This window comes from Dendrobium catenatum, unplaced genomic scaffold (genome assembly GCF_001605985.2).
Source record: "Dendrobium catenatum unplaced genomic scaffold, ASM160598v2 fragScaff_scaffold_1228, whole genome shotgun sequence".
Classification (NCBI taxonomy): Eukaryota; Viridiplantae; Streptophyta; class Magnoliopsida; order Asparagales; family Orchidaceae; genus Dendrobium; species Dendrobium catenatum.
The window spans coordinates 654,860-674,896 of record NW_021319690.1 but is presented as its reverse complement, the minus strand read 5'-3'; the positions used below and the strand labels follow the sequence as shown (position 1 = coordinate 674,896).

Below are 20,037 nucleotides of genomic sequence, written 5' to 3'. Positions count from 1 at the left end.
GAGAGTGACTACTATATAGTGTGTGTCACATAGGGCTTCTAGACTGTGATCATCGTCACCAATCCCACCCTTACTGTATTTAGGCATGCTGCAATACTCTGATACTAAACTGAAGCAAACAATTAGAGATAAAAAATAGATACAGAACAAATAGAGAATACTAGAATCAAACTCTATTCTTCATTACCTCTTCATTAACAAAAATTAGGGTGTATATATGACTAGCAGGTGCAACCAACATATTCCTTTGCGTTATGGCTGTTGGTGTTTTCTAATAAAATGCAAAATGACAGTTTGCGTTTTCTATTAAAGTGCAATTGATAATTGCGTTTTCAGAGGCTTTGTTTGTTTGATCGTTTTTTTGCCTTTTCCGTTTTTGAAAACGGAGGATTTTTTGTGTGTGTTTGAAGACAGAGATGAATAGAAAATGATTCTCTAATGATTTATTATTACAGACTTATGAACTATATATAGAGTGGCAATACATTGAGTGACTAGGACCGGTCCTTATACAGGTAACCGAACGGTATACAGGTACATTGAGCTTATCATGTTATTACGCCCCCGCAAGCTGATGGATCAGAATGAACCGAGAGCTTGTTGCGAAGAAGATGAAACTGTGGTGTTGAGAGCGCCTTGGTAAGGATGTCCGCCAACTGGTCTTTGGTAGAAACCGGAATAATTGTGACTGTATGTGCTTGAATATGATCCCGGATGAAGTAGTGATCTATTTCAATGTGTTTCGTTCTTGCATGAAAGACCGGGTTATTGGCAAGTGCAATTGCCGACATACTGTCACAGTGGATTGGTGTCGGAGTTGAGAGGGGTATGCTGAAGTCCTCCATCAGCCGTCTTAACCATATTGTGTCGGAGACGGCAGCAGCTACAGCCCGATATTCCGCTTCGGTTGATGAGCGAGCTACTGTGTGTTGCTTTTTGACAGTCCATGATATGAGGGTGTTGCCCAAGAATGTGCAGTAACCGGAGGTAGTTTGCCTAGTTGTCATGTCGCCTGCCCAATCCGCGTCGGAGAATGTTTGTAGGTTCAATGGTCCCTGCAAAATCAGAAGACCAAAATGTAAGGTGCCTTTGATATACCGTAATAATCTTGTTAGCTGTAGGAAGTGTTGGGACGTAGGATTGTGAATATATTGGCAAAGTTGATTGACCGAATAGGCAATGTCCGGTCTTGTAATGGTTAAATACTGGAGTGAACCAGTTATTTGTATGTACAGCTTTGGATCATTTTTCAAAGGCGTTGTCTGTAATGCCACCGGTGGCTTTGTGTAGGAAGGGTTCAACAGTGGTTTGCACGTTGTCATTGCTGCAGTCTTGAGAATGGATTCAGCATATTTAGTTTGGGACATGAAGTAAGATTCTTTTGTTGATTGAATTTGTATGCCAAGAAAACTGTTTGCTGTCCCCAAATGCTTCATGTCGAAGCGTTGATTTAGTTGGCCGAGTATAGAAGATAGCAAGTGATTGTCATTTCCTGTTATTAAAATGTCATCAACATAGATAATAAGATATATGATAGAATCAAAATTGTTATAAATAAATAGAGACGTATCTGCTTTGCCGTGCTTGAACCCAATCGACTGAAGATATGAAGAAAACGTGTTGAACCATTGACGAGGTGATTGTTTTAACCCATAGATGGCTTTGTTGAGTTTACACACCGCATTTGGTTGAGTATCATCCTCAAAGCCTTTGGGCTGTTTCATATAGATGGTTTCGTTCAAGTTACCGTGCAAGAAAGCATTAGTAACATCTAACTGGTGGATAGTCCATTGTTTGTTTAATGCAAGTGTTATGAGCACTCTGATCGTTGGGAATTTGGCGACTGGACTAAACGTTTCCAAGTAGTTGATTCCATATTGTTGATTATTGCCTTGGGCTACCAATCTTGCCTTGAATCGAGCAACGGAACCATTGGAATTGTGTTTGATATGGTACGTCCATCGACTACTGAGAATTTGAGTATTTGGTGGTGGTGGTGGTACAAGATTCCAAGTGCCCTGTTTTTGTAAAGCTAGAAACTCTTCGGCCATAGCCTTTCGCCATTCTGGTGATTTGCTGGCTTCTGAATATGAAGTAGGTTCAATTGTTTTTGCAGCATTATTCGATTGTTGGATGTGCATAAGATTAATTTTCTGCTTCGGTTTGAGGCATCCGGTCTTGAGCCTAGTTAGCATATGATGTGTTGACGTATGATGTTGAGTGGGAGAATTATTGATTGGCCTGTTGAGGTCAGATGAAGCGTTTGTAGACTGTTGTGTGAGTGTGGGAGTTTGCTGATCTGGTGCTATAGTTGGTGTAGTGTGTTGTAATTGAGATGTGGCAACTGTATTGTTGTTTGATGTACTTTGCCTTGTGTGATCACGAATGGAGCAGATAGGTCTGTACAGATTATCAGAAAATTGTAAGTTAGTATTATTGTTTGTAGACGATTGAGCTGTCCGGAACGGGAAGTCAGTTTCATCAAATGAAACATGCTGGGATATGTAAATTTTTCTTGTTTTTACATCCAGGCACTTACATCCTTTTGAGTTACTCGCGTACCCAATAAATACACATGGAATTGTACGAGGTTCCAATTTGTTTCTTGTATGCGATGGTAGTAAAGGGAAACACGAACAACCAAACACTTTAAGAAAAGAATAATCTGGTAATCTGTTAAACAAAACATATAAAGGAGATTTAAGCTTGAGTACTGACAGAGGCATTCTATTTATAAGATATGACGCGGTTAGAACCGCATCGGGCCACAGAGTATGGGGTACAGCCGCCGTTTGGAGCAACGTTCTTGTAGTCTCGAGCAAGTGCCTGTGCTTTCTTTCCGCCAATCCATTCTGTTCTGGCGTGTATGGACAAGAAGTTTGATGTATTATGCCGTGTTTAGCTAAGAAAGTAAGAAAATTGGAGTTAATGTATTCTTTCTCGCCATTAGATCTAAAACATTTAATAGGTAACGAGAGTTGTTTTTCCACATAGCATTTGAATTGAACAAATATAGCAAATACTTCAGATTTATGTTTCATAGGAAAAACCCATGTAAAACGCGAGAAATCATCAATAAACGAGACATAGTATGAAAAACCTTGCGTGGAGGGTACCGGTGACGGCCCCCACACGTCCGAATGAATAAGAGCAAGTGGAGAAGACGTTCTAAATGAAGAATTAGAGAAAGAATTTTTATGGCGTTTTGAGACCTTACAAGAAGTACACATAGACGAAGGAACAGAAATGTGTAAACGTTTATTAGTAGATGAAATAGCTGGAAGTATTTGCTTGTGTGGATGACCAAGCCGTTGATGCCAAATGACTGATGCAGAGGTGTTGGCCGCAAAAGCATGATGCGAAGTAACCTTTGATGTCGAGCAAACTGGGTAGAGACCGTTCCTACTTAGACCCGAGAGAAGTTGTTGGTTTGTCTTCTTGTCCTTAATCATAAAACCATTTTTATCAAAGCAAACCGATACATTATTGTGTTTAGTAAGGTTCGATATAGATAAAAGATTATGCGATAATGTAGGAACGTGAAAGATAGGAGAAAGATTGAGCTTACGATACGGCGTCGGCAAGATGCCGTTGCCTGAATGTGATATGGGTAGAGATCTACCGTCACCTACTGTGATGTTGTCATTGCCGTTGTATGAACTTACTTGCGAGATATTGTCGAGGGAATTGGTGAGATGTGTCGATGCTCCTGAATCAAGATACCAATCCGGATTATTGTGGTCAGTTGTTGCCATCATGGCTCGATTGGACGGTGGAGGATTGGATTGAGAATCTGGGGGATTATATGTTGTATTGAGACGATGCCAACAATTGTGTGCTGAGTGTCCCCGTTTGTTGCAGATTTGGCATCGTAGGTTGGTAGAGTTTGTGGACCTGTTCTGTTGGTTCGATGATCTACCGCGCCCCCTGCGTCCTTTACCTCGGTTGGCATAGAGAGCCACCAAAGAATCCGAGACCGAGATTTGCCGAACGGAGTCTGCTTGGATGTTAATTTCTTCGCTGATCAAGAGTGAGTAGAGATCGTCTAGATCAATTGGATGAAGCATAGTGCGGATCGATGTCTTGAAGGCATTATAAGAAGCCGGTAGTCCATTTAAAGTATATAGTATGATGTCTTCTTGATCAAGAACCGATCCAGCTGTGGCTATATTGTCGAAATGGTTTTTACGGTTGTAAGATATTGCGACATAGTGTCATTTTTCATCTGCAGGTTGTGTAGCTCGTTCTTGAGCTGTATTACCCTTGAACGATTGCAGTCGACGTTCAAGTGTGGACCAGATCGCTGCTGTTGTCGTGAGATTGATCACGTATGGAAGAATTGCTGGAGAAACAGTATAGCAAATGGCGGCAGCGAGATTTTGATCAATAAGGACCCATTCGCTATATTTGGTGTTGGTCGTCGTCGTTCCGTCGGGTTGAATCTTGAGACGACCGGGAATTGATGTGGAAGTTTGAATATAGGGTAGAAATCCATTGGCGGTAAGAAGTTTGAGAACTTGTGATTGCCATATTGTATAGTTGTCGGACGAAAGCGGAGTATTCGCGATGATCTTGATGTTCGAGATTACGAACTTGAGAGATCCGGGAATGTTGTAGGTATCAAGAGTCGCTGTATCTTGATTTTCGGTTGTTTGAGATCCTGTAGATGAGGTTGCCATCATCGGCAACGGATACGAGAAAGGAGAAGAAATCAAGAACTTTTTAGTCAGGCGAAAAGAGGAAGAAGAACAATGGCGAAAGACGTTGATGCGAAAGAGCGATACAGAGCGTATGGCTCTGATACCATGAAGACAGAGATAAATAGAAAATGATTCTTTGATGATTTATTATTACAGACTTATGAACTATATATAGAGTGGCAATACATTGAGTGACTAGGACCGGTCCTTATACAGGTTACCGAACGGTATACAGGTACATTGAGCTTATCATGTTATTAGTGTTGTTTGGTTCGTCAAATCACGTTCCCAATAACTCCTTTTTTTTCATTTTTCTGCAATTTTGAGAAAGCTTTTTATATATGCTTCTCTTCTCTGTTAGAAAACTCTATTTTCTGAATTAATGTTTTTTAAAACTGTCTTTTACAAAAGCATCAAAAAAATAAACGAAGCCTTAAATCTCAAGGCTTTTGTGATATGCAATAAACAAAATATATTCAGAGTTGATTAGGCATACGCTAAAATTATCATTAGCGTCGTTATTAGTGTTAATAATAAATAAAAGGAAGTCAACACCAATTGTTTGTATGCTAATGAGAAGGCACGCCGATGATTTAATTAGTGTTAATTAATGATTTGGTGACCTAATATTTGGTTTGCCCTATTAATATTGCCGAGAGGAGCTTCCCTCATAAGAGCAATTAGAAATTAAGCAAATAATAATATTAGTAATTAGAGGCATGATGTTCCAATTCTTATCTTTAAAAGTAAATTAAGCTGCATTTCATAAAAAAAAAAGTCATAAAAAGATAATAAAAATACTTCACTTAGATTTTATTTGATTTCTGTGTTCTACCAGTTTTTGATAGAAAAGACATTTTAGAAAAATTTATTTTGATCAATAAATAGAAAATCATTTGGATAATGTTTTTGAAATTTATTTAAAAAAAGGAACTCAGACTTCAAAGTGATACATTATCAAAATTTATTTAATCAAGTACATGTCCTTGTACATATTTGGATTGAAAATCTCTTGCATAGATTTCATGATCATCCAAACACCTATCTTAGAAAACTTAGGCTTTGTTTCGGAGGGCTTCCTTACTATTTTTTTAAATTTGATTTTATTAAGGCACTTAAATTATAAAACAAAAATGATCAAGAAAATTCATATGACTCATCTGATGAAATCTTTTAAGATTTTGACTAGATTTATCAAATTGTCATCCTAAAAAATTATAAATAGACTCGCATTCTTAATATTACGGGGCAGGATTGCTTCTTGGGTATTAACTGGAAATTGAAGAGAGCTTTATCGTTTATCGATTGTGGTTTGATTATTGTCGTTGGACATTTGTCACTTGACCACTGCCTTGTTGGCACCACACCATCGCTTATGGGCTAGCAACGTCATTTGATAGTTGTTGTCCAAATAGAGCCATTCGACCATCGTCATTGGACCCCCATCGTCCAAACACTTCTGTCGAATTGTCATAGTGCAACCACCACCACCAGGGCATCGCCGTATGAGTGCCATAGTTTGACTATTATCGATGGACCACCTTTATTAGATCTTTGCCATCCGACCACCATTATTGCACTAATATTGTCCAACCACCATCATCAGACTATCGCCATTAACCACCGTTGTTGATCCGTAGCTTTCAACATGAAAGAGGGTTGAGACTTTTAGAGGTTTAGATTATGGGCTAGAGACTCAAGAGAACTTTAAGGCTTGAAGAATCTCTGTGCTCCACCTAACACCAATGCTGGTGAACCTGCGCTGCTAGGCCATCACTAATATTAGACCTCTACCCTTTCAGGATTTTCTATTAAAAATCATAGTGTCTCTTATGACTATTGCATCACTCTCTCTTATATGTGCATGTTGGATACAAAACTAGGACATCAAACTCTATATCTCTACTACCGCAAATGTTTCGGGACACAACCATTCCTAAAATAAATCAAAACAATTAATGATTCTAATCAAACACGTGAAACATGTGTTAAATTCTCATAAGTCTAATAAAAATAATTATATAAAAAAAAAAACGTCTCGAGAAGTTGAGTTGGAAAAGATGACATTGCCAATTCCCAACAACTTGGAACAGAAATAGATGATTCCTAAGTGAGGATCAGATAACTGGTATGCAAAGCCTTAAAGATCAGGAGGGGATGACGAATGGAAAGAGGAGATCACCGCTCGATCTTCGTAAAAGGATGAGATGGCTATGGGGGAAGAAGGGTGGTTGGGACATTGTTTTTTTTAAGATGAGACAACGAAGAGAAAACGCTTGCTGGAGATAAACGTGAAAAGCAGTGAAAAGCTACGAGAAGATTGCGTTTGTGACAGCTTCTTCCATCTCTATTTTAAGTACTGCAGTTACACTTTTATTTCGTCAAAGCCTTCCTTCACTTCTAGAAAATTTAGTGGTGTGAAGTAATACGACGACATACGACAACAACAAATTTTTATCATTTTGTTTTAACAAAGAACAAAAAATTTTATTAAAATCATAAAAAGAGTACAAGAAGCACAGGAGCAAAATGACAGGAAAGCAACAGAAAATATAAGGGAATTACAACCCAAAGGTCTTAGTAATTGACCGAGACTTCTAGCTTCCCCGAAGCTAAGCTCAAACCATCTAATTTGGTGAAGATAGTAGTAAAATACGAAGCAGCCAACCCAACCGAGCAAGAGACCACCACCAAAGGTTGCCACGAGCCATGACGACGGAGAAGCCAGCCCCGGCCACATCATTGTCCATCAAACCAAACAGCCAACTGTAAATATAAATCGAAGCTCCAATGAACCAGCACAAGCAAAGCCAATCAATGCAAAAACCACCATCGAGAAGCAACAAAGACAGCCAAGAACCAACCAAAGACAGTAGCACCAACCCACAACTTATTTCCTCCCACGTTTACCCCTCCCACGAGAAGAAACAGAAACAACAAGACGATCATTCGGTAAGGGAAAATCAACCCCAGGTTCATCATCCTCACTAATTTTCGAAGAAGAATCAAAAGAGCATTGAAGCCAATCAAGTTGCATCCTAATATTCTCCCCTGAATTGGCATCTACTTGAGCAACCAACGCCTTAGGGGAGACTAAATTAACAGCGACTTCAACAAAATAACCATTTAAAGTTGTCTTAACTGGAGAATTAACAGTAGGAACAACACCAAATCCCATACACACTACACCCGAGGGTGAAACCAAAGTATCCCCACTCAAATTAGCCGAAGAGCAAGGCAGTCGAGACTCACCAGAATCCTCCACATCGACACAAGGCACCACATTACCATTTAAAACGCACGATGTAGACATAGCTTACACCCTAGAAAAACAGGGCAAGAATTAGGGATGCCAGACTCACCCAAAAGATCACCAGCACTAGCACAAGCCCGAGGTGCAAATACCCCATGCACAATATCCTCAAGAGCCTTCACAGTAGACCCAGTGACACCAATCTCATCGATAGAAATAACATTGTTAAACGAATTAAAAGGCAACAAGTTAGGAGAAGTCGGCACCGGATACCCCAGCTCATTAACAGGAGGCAAAACAGTAACCTCCACCTTAGGAATGCTAACATCACAATCCAATCGCTGCATCTCAGGCATCGTTACAGAAGGGACAACAACATTATCAACAATAGCAGGGACTAAATTAGAGCTCGGAGTAATTGTAACATTAGGGGGAACAGCCGAGCCAGGATGGCATTTACTCGAAACATGACCAATACACTTACAAGACGCACAAAATGGGGGGGGGGGATTTGTCAAAAACAACCTCATGGACATACCCTAAATTTTCAGAGCCTAACCAGACTTGATTAGGATAAGATTTAGTAATATCAAGCTCCACTAAGATACGGGCAATAGAAGGCTATGAGCCTATAGAAGTTGCTTCATCAAATTTCAACGGTTTTCCAAAGATAGCGCCATTACCATGAAGAATGCGAGGGGTGTACAAATGGGGACGAAGGTGGGGAAAAGAAATCCAAATCGGAATAACAGGCGACTCAACACCAACGTCCAAGCAAGGCTACCACTTAGTTAATTTCATATATCAGTTGAAAACTAGATAAGATCTATGGCAAACAAAAAAACCCTACAATAGTCTAGGTCATTTTCCAATTTGATCAGTATGTAAGAAGGATCCAACAATGTAATAGAGACCTCGCCATTTAGCTTTAGGTTAAAAAAAATTCCGAATGGTGTCTAGAGAAGGCCTCATAGTAGGAAAATAACCAACTAAAGAAAACTAAAAAGGAGAAGCCAAAGCCTTGATTTCCTGGTCGGAAATCCAAAGGAGGGCAGACCCCGAAATGTAGAAGTCCGAAGAACTAGAAATGAGGAAGAAGTAGAAGAACTAGCAAGCACATCTAAAAACGAACAGGAATGATAAACACCTCCCCCCCAAAAGAAATCGGGATCTTGCAACTTATTCGGAGCCATACCGGCACCGCCAGAGGGAAAAAGAGTAAAAAAAACTGAGCAAACACCAAAACAATTAAGATACAAAGAGGAGGAAACTTCCCTGGACGCCAGGATAGCAACCGGCGGGCAGGGAGAACCCCGGCGCAGCCCAGCAACAGAAGCCTAGTATAGGGGAAAAAAACTAATGAATAATAATGACAACAAATTTTTATCATGTTACGTGGGGTTAGGATTCATATCCTATTATGTGGGGTTAGGATTTATGTAATGATGTCTTATAAATTTTATGTAGGTTGTCCCATGATGTCTTTCAAATTTGGTCATATTTATTATACATGCAATTCTAAAAAATCTATAAAAAATCCCTCATTTTGTATATGAAGGTGGGCTTGAACCTTCGGCTGATATTCAAGAGAGCATAGAAGCGCAAATAATCTTGGAGCTCCAACCAATCATCACTTGACCGTTATCATCGAACAATCATCTAACCACCAACTGACTATTATTGTAAAATCTTCATTTATTCATTTTTATTGAATTGCCACCATCGATCACCATCGACGTCGATGTACCGACCACCATCTTCCAACTATATTACTCAGACCAATGTCAGTTGAGTGTGATCCTCAGGCCTCCTTTGCATGTATGATCCTTTGTCCACCGTCTCCTAATTACTATCATTGAATTAATGTCGCATGACTACGACCCTTTGACTATATTCACCGAATTATAGCCCTCAAACTATCATCACCTTGTTATGATCATTTGACTGCCATCTAATTATGATCATTCAGCCATTGTCGAGCTCAATTAGGCCTCTCGACACATGAACATAATCCTCAGACAACAATTGTGTGATTATGATCCTCCTACCACCACCATTTGACTATGATCCTCCAACCATCATCGTTGTCCTTCAACCCATTGCTTGTCTTGACTTGGCTATACTAACTCCTCTCACACTAAAGGAAAAAATGCTAATTTCTGGCGGAAATAAATCCGTCAGAAATTCCAGCAGATTTATGGCAAAATATTTGGATTAGCGGCAGATTTTTTTATGAAATTTTCGACGGAATTTAAATTTTCTGAAAAATAATTCTAATAGATGTTTATAATTATTCATTTTATTAATTCAAATTAAGTAATTTAATAATAACTTATTGTCAAATTAAAATAGTTATATTAAATATTATTAAACTAAAATAAAATAAATGAATAGTTTTAATAATTATTGTTATGTTAAATTAAATAATTTAAATTAATTTATTAGCTAATCTAAAGCTATTTTTTTGGTGAATTTTTCACATTCTTTGACGAATATGACCGCGTAAATGACCGTTTTTCCTGTAGTGTCATTAATTTGTCATCGCAAACAATAACAATGCACACAATTACCCATAGGCAAACACATGTTGTTGGCATCAACTTCGACTCCCAACACATCAATATTTATGCAAGACTACTTCATCTCTGATCTTCCGCTCCTCAAAAGAGATCGATCAAAATGAAAATAAATAATCTCTTGAAGACAACTCTCTTTACCACATCATTTCTAACTCCCACCATAAAATTCATCATGTAGTTTATATCATCAATATTGTATCAACACATTTTTCAGTTATGATAAATAATATTATTTTTGATCCGTGAGAAATTTTAGTTAAATCATTTCAACTAGGTAAAATGTTAATATGTTTTTTTCTTAAAGTAAAAAATCTATAATATCTTTTACAACTCATCTTTTATTTGTGTATTATGATGAATTCTCCTACAAAACAAATGTATCACTCTCTCTCAATCTGCGCCACAAATATTTTGACACAATAAGAAATTTTTACATTTAAATATGCTTAAAGTTTTATCGCTTGTAAGAAATTTACTCTTATATTTTTTTAATAAAAACATATATTACTCATATTCTAAAAACTAAACCTTTCCCATCATAAGTTCACCATTGAATTTCTAGACAATTGCAACTATAGGCCCTAATAAAAAAATTGTTGTTCAAACAAATTTGAGAAAGCACATGCTATTTTGAATTTCTAATTTATCTTAAAATTATTTTGTTTGAATTATGGAGGTCAACATTAGAGACTAAAGGTTTTCGCTTGAGTAAATCTAAAATAGAATATATGTAGTATAATTTTAGTAGTAATATACATAGTGAGGGGATTGTGACTTTGGGCAATCAAGTCATTAATATGAGTACACGTTTTAGATATCTTGGATTTATTGTTTAGAGTGATGGTGAAATTGATGGAGATATTATCAGCAGAATTTAAGTTGGATGGTTGAAGTGGAGGAATGCATCGGGCTTGTTGTGTGATAGAAAAGTACCCCTCAAACTTAAGGGAAAATTATATAAGATGGTAGTGAGAGGCCTGCAATGCTTTATGGTGCTGAATGTTGGCCATTAAAAGAGAAGCATAATACTAAGTTAAGTGTGGCAGAGATGAGGATGCTCAGGTGGATGAGTGGCTTTACCCTTAGAGATAGGATACGAAATGAGCATATACGTGAAAAGGTTGGAGTAGCTCCAATAGAAGATAAGATTAGAGAGAGTCGCCTTAGATGGTTTGGTCACATAAAACGGCGGCCTTCCAATGACCCAGTTAGGAGAGTAGAGGTATTAGATTTGACTTATGTTAAGAAAGGAAAGGCATACGACCTAAAAAAACTTGGTTAGAAAATATTAAGAATGACCTTTCTTTATTAGATTTAAATGAGAATTTGACCTTTAATATGACACAATGAAGAAAAAGTATTCATGTAGTCGACCCAATGTAGTGGGATAAAGGCTTGATGTTGTTGTAAAAATTAAAAATTTAAGTAAAAAATAAATAGTTGACCACAACTTTGCCAAATTAAACGGCATGAATGAGCATCGGACCGATAGAGAATTAAATTAAACGCAATTGACTGATTCGATTTTATTAACTTTAAACCAAAACCGACACGGAAACAGTCTTAAGTACATGCAATATTGTAATGCAAAAATGAACCTCTAAAATCAAACTGAATTGACCCTTTATATTAAATAAATAAATAAAAGAATTCGTTTTATTTCAGTTAAAAAGTTTTTTGGGGGGCTCGCCTAGCAATTAAAGTTGGCAAACCATATAACTTTTGGTATTTTTCACAATTTTGTGATATCTAAAAAAAATCGTTTTGATCGGGTATGAATATCAAGAGATATTTGAATTGAAAACTTACAAAATTAAACTTTGGATCATTTGAATTTTAGTTTTAGCTAATTTATGTATCGACGAGACATCCAATAACATAAAAAATGGTTCAATCTGATCTCGTATTGACCCAAATCAAGGGCCTGAACTACAATTGAAAATTGTAGAAAACTAATTGGATGACCAAATGATCTTGAAATTTGACATGCCTGTAATAGAATCGAGCGATTCGACATGATGAATCCAACGAGTCAAATATTGCTTAAATCTAATGTTATTAAGGCGCTTAAATGTTGAATGATGGCTTTAAGATCAAGGAACCACTATTAGTTGTCCGATGAAGTGCTCCATATTTGCTTTAGATTTTCTATATATTTATAGGGATTGTTAATCCCACCAACCTACATTGCAAGACTATGATTCCTCCGACCACTATCACCTGACGACGATCCTTCTGACCAAATACACATGCTAATAATCTCTTAAAAATAGCTCTTATGCCATTAGGTTCATCTAATTCCATCAATGTAATGTGTTCTATATAATGTATGTTTGTCATCTTGTGCCGATGCATTCCCTCGAGAAAAAAAAAACATCATTTGTAATCAACGAAAATGTTAGTGGAATCATTTTAATTGAGCTATTCCTTATGATTTTTCTCTTTTCTAGTGCTTCCACGTAAAAAAATCTGACATCTTTATAGTTCTTGCACCTCTCTCTAATATGCATGTGCATTGAATTTTCATATGAAACTATGGTGTTAAACTTTCTATTTCTTCACCGTCATGAATGTTTCGAGACGTAATAAGCATTAATTATTTTCATATTAATTAGTGAAATAATAAGTATATACAAGTTGGATTATTTGAACTTAATGTTTCATTTGATATAATTGTGATAATTTAATGCTATATTTTTATTTTGTCATAAACTAAACTTATATAAATTTATGAGTTGTTTAATAAGCTTGTTTATGCTTTTTATGTAAGACAAAAAATTCACTCAATCATACACAGATCCTACGCAATATTTGATAATTAATAAGCTTGTTTACACACGTGACATTTACTTCCTCCTAATTAAGGTACAATTGATCTTAAGAATATTTAAATTGTTTTCTTTCACACATATTAACATTATTGAATAACACTTTGACAAACAATCTTGAATGGTTAAAAAATCATATAATTTTTCTCAAAATCTTTCATACATAATAACATCGTAGAGTAACACTCTAACAAATAACATCGAACATAATAAAAAAAATACTTTAACATGCATATCTCTCTCTCTCTCTCTCTCTCTCTCTCTCTCTCTCTCTCTCTCGAACATATATATATATATATATGCTTATTGTGTCCTGGAATATTCGTGTTAGTAGAGAAATGTAAAGTTTAAAATTTTGGCTTTGTGAGCACACAAATAAAAAAAAGATTAAGGTATGTCGCATTCATATGAAACACCAAAGTTTTTATGTGCAAACCCATGAAAAGAGAAAAACATCATGGGGTCTTCCCCAGTTTAAATGAATCTCCTAGTGTTTACAATAGATTACAAATGAGGCTCCTTTTCTTGGGGGAAGGACTTAGCTCGATGTATCAAATATATATCATATATAATGCATTACATGGTGGGAGTTGGAAGAATCAATGTTGACATGTTCGTTTGGTTGGAAGGATCATAGTTTGTAGGCGATGTTGGTCGCGGGGAGAGTAATTGATGGTCGGCTGAGGTCAGAAAGATCGTAATTGGACAACGATGGTCAGAAAGATCGTAGTCAGACAATGTTGGTCGGAAGGATCGTAGTCGGATGACTGTGGTTGAGGAGACCGTAGTACGCGAGCAATATATAGTGGTGAGATGAAAGTTCGACGACAATCAATTGCCTGGTATAATTCCAGCGACAGTTGGTGGCTGGGCGGAAGTCCGACAACGGTCGGTAGCCTAGTGATTGACGTGGGGGAGCTTGGTGGCAAGAGAGATCGTAGATGTCTCTTTTTTTCCGCCCTTCTTCCTTTTTCTCCTACCCATTTTTTGGGAGTGACATGAATTGTAAATATTGAGAAGAACAAGGTCAAGTTGGGAGTGTTAGGATGCATGATCGATATCGATTCCTTCAATCATAAATTGTTGATCGAGTAATTGTGTGTCTTAATGATGTCAGAATTCAACAATCTTGGGCTCGTTGGATTTGTCTTGTCTAGTCACTTGATACGATTATAAGCATGTCATATTCGACAATCATTTGGTTACCCAATTAGTGCTTTGAACCCTCCAAATAAATTTTGGACCCTTGATTGGGATCATTTGGGCTCAAATTGAACTGATTTTTGTGTCATTGGGTTTATCTCTTCAAAACGCTCAGTTTGACTATAAATTTGTTGAAATTAGAGTTTAAATGATCCCCAATTTAATTTTGGAAGTTTCTAATACACATTTGCGTCGAGATTCGTACTCGATCAAGGCAATTTTTGATGATGTATCAATGCTATATATTCATATAAAATTAAGACACTAATGCCTTTCTTACTGTTTTTTAAAACATCTTTCTTACTGTTTTTTTTTTTTAACATCTTTCTAGTACAAAAATTTCTAGTTCAAAATTTTTTTGTATTAAAATGCTGATTTAGAAAGTACAAAAAAAATTATTCCAAACAAAATCTTAATTTTGTTTCAGTCTATCATAAAAAAAATTGATGCATCTTATGTAGAAACTGTTGATCCGGTAAAGATTGCCGGACCTGAGGAAGACGAAGTAGAATAGGACAAGAACTAAAGGAAACAGAATTTCTTATTGGATGATTTAAAACTTAGTACAGGTGCCTATATATAGGCATAGGAAACGAGACATGAAACGTGTACAAAATCTATTGGTTCACAATAAGTAAAGAGAAGTAATTAATACAATAATTGTAATTAATTAGTGTTCTAACATCTCCCCGCAAACTGATGTTTCTTCCCTGAGCGTCAGTTTGGAGCGGAGCTGTTTAAACCGAAGAGTGGGTAAAGATTTTGTGAAGATATTCGTGATCTGATCCACTGTGCTAATAGGAAGCACTCGAATAGTATTGTGCTAGATATGATCTCGGATGAACCTTTGATCAATCTCAATGTGTTTGGTCCTCACGTGAAACACTGGATTGTTAGCCAGTGCGATCGCCGACGTGTTGTCGCAGTAGATTGAGATAGGTTGATTATGCGAAATGTTGAAGTCTGCAATGAGACGCCTCATCCAAATGATGTCCGCTGTGGCAGCGGCCAAAGCTCTGTATTCCGACTCTGTGGAGGATCTAGATACAGTGGTTTGTTTCTTTACAGTCCACGAGACCAGGTTTTCGCCGAGAAATGTACAGAAGCCTGTTGTTGATTTTTTGGTGATCGGGTCACCGGCCCAGTTAGCGTCCGAGAACGTTCTAAGCTGCAGCTTGGATTTTATGATTGGTAAACCGAAATTGATAGTCCCTTTAATGTAACGAAGTAGCGGCTTGAGAAGATAGAGATGAACAGGGGCAGGATCATGCATGTGTTGAGCGAGATTGTTGACGGAATGAGCTATATCGGGACGCGTTATGGTGAGATATTGTAGTCCTCTCGTTATGCGACGGTAGACGGTAGCATCAGAAATGGTATTATCTGGCTTGAAGTTGGATGGCTGTTTCGTGACCGAGGGATTAGACAGAGAATTGCATTTAGCCAAATTCGTTTGTTGTAAAATAGACAGGGCATAAGCAGATTGGGAGAGAAAATACGTATCTTTTGTGGATTGGATGGAGATGCCGAAAAATTGACTGGCTGGACCGAGGTGTTTCATGCTGAATTGAGAGTTGAGGTTGATCAGCAGGTTCGAAATCGCTGATTCATTATTCCCGGTAATGAGAATATCATCTATATATACCAGAAGAAACATCTGAACATCGTGCCGTCTATAGATGAGAAGTGATGGATCTGCTCGGCTGTGTTGAAAACCGGTGGTAAGTAGGTGATTGGTGAAGGTGGTGTACCACTACCGAGGGGCTTGTTTGAGCCCGTAGATCGCCTTCTTTAAGTGGCAGACGTGACCGGGATACATATTGTCTTCGAAGCCTTTGGGTTGCCGCATGAATATAGTCTCCATTAACGTGCCATGAAGAAATGCATTGTTGACATCAAGTTGCTGGACTGTTCATCCATGATAAAGCGCCACTGTGAATAACACCCTGATGGTCGGAAGTTTAGCCACTGGGCTAAACTTTTCGTCATAGTCCAGACCATGTTCTTGACGGTTCCCCTGAGCAACCAGGCGAGCCTTATATCTGGCAACCGATCCGTCTGAGTTGAACTTCTTTCTAAACGTCCATTTGCATCCCAGTATGGATGCGTTATGCGGAGGGGGAACAAGTATCCAGGTGCCTTGTTGTTGCAAAGCAGCGAACTCTTCCGCCATAGCTTGATGCCATTCAACGTGTTTACTGGCCTCGGAATAGGTGGTGGGAACATGTTGTTGAGCACTTTGCTCAACTTGGTGAAGCAAATTCAGACGGCATATAGGTTTGAGTGAGCCCGTTTGAAATCTTGTGGTCATGGAATGTTTGATGGGAACTGGCATAGGTGCGGAATCGGACTGTAGAGATGATGAGCTAGGAGGAGACCCGGATGTAGTAGGAGACGGAGCTTGGATTGGTGACACGGAAGGCGCTGTGTTGGTTCTTACAGGACAATCCTCAGTAGCTTTGGAAACTGGAATAAGAAGTTGAGGAGGTAGATCATGCGTTAGAGGAGTAGACAATGTGGGTTTATTATGAAAAGGAAACATATTTTCAATAAATGTGACATGTCTAGAAACAGAGATGTTGTTTGTTTCAAAATTTAAGCATTTGTATCCTTTTTGTGTAACCGAGTAACCCATGAATACACATAAGACCGAATTTGGTTGAAGCTTGGTTGAGGTGTGCGGAGGAAGACACGGGAAACAAGCACACCCGAACGTTCTGAGATGATCGTAGTCCGGATCTTTGTTGAACATAAGTTGTATTGGTGATTTGTGTTTGATAGTCTGGGAAGGTAATCTGTTGATCAGATATACCGCAGTAGTGACCGCTTCATGCCAAAAATGATGAGGTGTAGATGCATTTTGTAACATAGTTCGCGCCATTTACAAAATGTGACGGTGTTTGCGCTCAGACACCCCGTTTTGTTCCGGTGTATAAGCGCAAGAAACCTGGTGCTGAATGCCCTTGGACGTGAAGTATTGTTGTAATTTATGATGCATATACTCGCCGCCTCCGTCAGTGCGGATAGTTTTAACGTTGTGATTCGTTTGATTTTTGATTAGTTTAATGAAATTAATAAAAGTATGCATAACATCAGATTTGAACAATAAAGGAAATATCCAAGAATAACGCGAGTAATCATCTATTATGAGCAGATAATATCGAAATCCCTATTTTGTGGTGACCGGAGAAGGTCCCCACACGTCAGAATGTAAAAGTTCAAGAGGTTTGGTAGTATGAGTTACAGATCTATCGAAAGGAAGTTTATGATGTTTGCAGAGTTTACAGGAGATACAATCATTATGCAAGAAAGAAATTTTAAGATGCGGGTTGTTCCGAGATAGCTGATGCAGAGTCCTTTGCTGAGGATGACCCAGCCGCTCATGCCAATTGATGCGAGTAGTTTGCACTGCAGACAGAGCGTTATTTGATGTTCGAGGCATCGCTATGGGATATAACCCATTCTTACACGGTCCGCTGAGAAGATGTTGATTGGTCTGCAAATCCTTCAGAGTAAAACCATTAGGAGTAAATGTGATAGAAATGTTATTTGTAGAAACGAGTTTAGATATAGATAAGAGATTGTGAGAGATTGCTGGAATATGAAGTAAATTAGACAGGAGCAACTTACGATCCGGTGTGGGGAGAAGACCCAGTCCCGAGTGAGCAATGGTAACTGTTCGGCCATCACCAACCATCACCTGATCAGTACCTTGATATACAGAACCTTGAATCTATTGGTCGCTTTTGTTGGTCATATGAGCCGATGCGCCAGAGTCAAGATACCACTCCGAAGTTGGAGCTTCCGTAGTGGCAAACAGCGCATTGTTGGAATCAGTCTGAGAGCGTTGTGTAATGTAGTTCGCATCATGACGATGCCAGCAGATATCCGCTGTATGTCCTCGTTTAAGACAGATCTGGCATGTGATGGAGGATTTTGCGGTTTGCTTCGAAGGGTTAGTGGACGTTGTCGTATTTCTTCCGCGACCACGCCGACCATGGCCACGTTGAGCATAGAGCGCAGTTTGAGGTTCTTGAGTATTGGCAAGACGCATAGAGTCATTTTGAATATGAATTTCTTCACTGACGAGCATCGCATAAAGATTATCTAGCGTAAGGGGCGACTGCAAATGTCTGATGGAAGTCTTAAAAGAATGATAGGTTGGTGGTAAACCATTAAGGATATGCAGGATAATATCCTCTGTATCAATAGTTGAACCGGCAGCAGCGATATTGTCAACGATCTTCTTGATTTCCGTCAGGTAATTTTGCATAGACATGTTCTTTATGGCTATATTGTTTAACTCATTTTTGAGTTGCATAACTTTGGATCGGTTCGTTGATTGGAACCGAACTTGTAGAGCCTGCCAGATTTTAGAAGTAGTTTCGAGATGCATAACATAGGGAAGTACCGGAGCCGAAATGGTTGAACATATCGCAGCTGCCAAATTTCGATCGATGAAATTCCAAGAATCGACATTGTAGTTCGAATCTTGATTTTCTTGATCCGGATGAGATGAAGATTCAAAAAATTTCTCGAAACCGTTGGCTTTGAAGAGCTTGACGATCTGAGTGCGCCAGATCTGATAGTTATCTGACGTGAGATGATGAGGCACGAGAGTTTTGTGATTAGCGATGATAAATTTGAGAGAAGGATAGAGGCTCATCTTCGACTGATCTGTTTGATTGAAGATGATCGTCGGAGTCGAGGAAGGAGGTGACGCAGAATCCATGAGTGGGGGCTGGCCGAAGGATCAGCCCGCTACTGATACCATGTAGAAACTGTTGATCCGGTAAAGATCGCCGGACCTGAGGAAGACGAAGTAGAATAGAACAAGAACTAAAGGAAACGGAATTTCTTATTAGATGATTTAAAACTTAGTACATGTGCCTATATATAGGCATAGGAAACGAGACATGAAACGTGTACAAAATCTATTTGTTCACAATAAGTAAAGAGAAGTAATTAATACAGTAATCATAATTAATTAGTGTTCTAACATCTTATAGAGCATTGTACATTTTTTATGATAATTAAAAAAAAATGCTTAATATTATGCAACGACATAAAAGCAAGTGGAAATGTTCGTGAGTATATATATATATATATATAGACCTTTCCTTTTTGTAAGATGCATATTGAAGTGTTGAACCAACACAACTCTCCTTGACCTATTGGTTGAGAGCTTAGGCTTCCAACTAAGAGGTTCAGGGTTTGAGTCTATGTGTATGCGTTGTGTGTGTGAGTTTGCCTTAAATGGCCTAAATGTCCAAAAAAAAAAAAAAGTGTTGAACCATTCAAAACTTTTATTATTCATTTCAAATTTCAGAATTGGACAGTGGAAAACAATTGTCTCATGATATCGAACCATTAAACAAATAGTAAAATGAGATTTGAAGTTTTTAAATTTATTTAAAATGAATAATATATAAATATAAATTTTTAATTAACATATAAGAAATATTTTTTTATTG

The 20,037-nt window shown here is 38.0% G+C and overlaps 2 protein-coding genes across 2 annotated transcripts in view; one reads left to right on the top strand and one right to left on the bottom strand.

Annotated features, from left to right (window-relative positions):
• Window positions 1-20,037, top strand: part of LOC110096131 (QWRF motif-containing protein 2-like) — a 45,110-nt gene that overhangs the window by 10,726 nt on the left and 14,347 nt on the right. The gene's annotated exons all lie outside the window — the stretch shown is intronic.
• On the bottom strand, window positions 8,953-16,220 carry LOC110096260 (uncharacterized mitochondrial protein AtMg00810-like). The gene is made up of 3 exons (XM_020822120.1): window positions 15,409-16,220; window positions 9,149-9,290; window positions 8,953-9,060 (listed from the first exon to the last, which is right to left on the bottom strand). The coding sequence occupies exons 1-3, from the start codon at window positions 16,218-16,220 to the stop codon at window positions 8,953-8,955; spliced, it is 1,062 nt and encodes a 353-aa protein (XP_020677779.1).

Bases quoted from the DNA above. Each gene is read 5' to 3' on its own strand.
- LOC110096260 (XM_020822120.1), bottom strand. From the start codon at position 16,220: ATGTTTCTTCTGGTATATATAGATGATATTCTCATTACCGGGAATAAT. The intron at 9,291-15,408 runs GTTCATCCGAGA...CCCCTATACTAG, and splicing joins CACATTGAGATTGATCAAAG to GCTTCTGTTGCTGGGCTGCG. The intron at 9,061-9,148 runs GTATGGCTCCGA...TGTGCTTGCTAG, and splicing joins TTTTCCCTCTGGCGGTGCCG to TTCTTCTACTTCTTCCTCAT.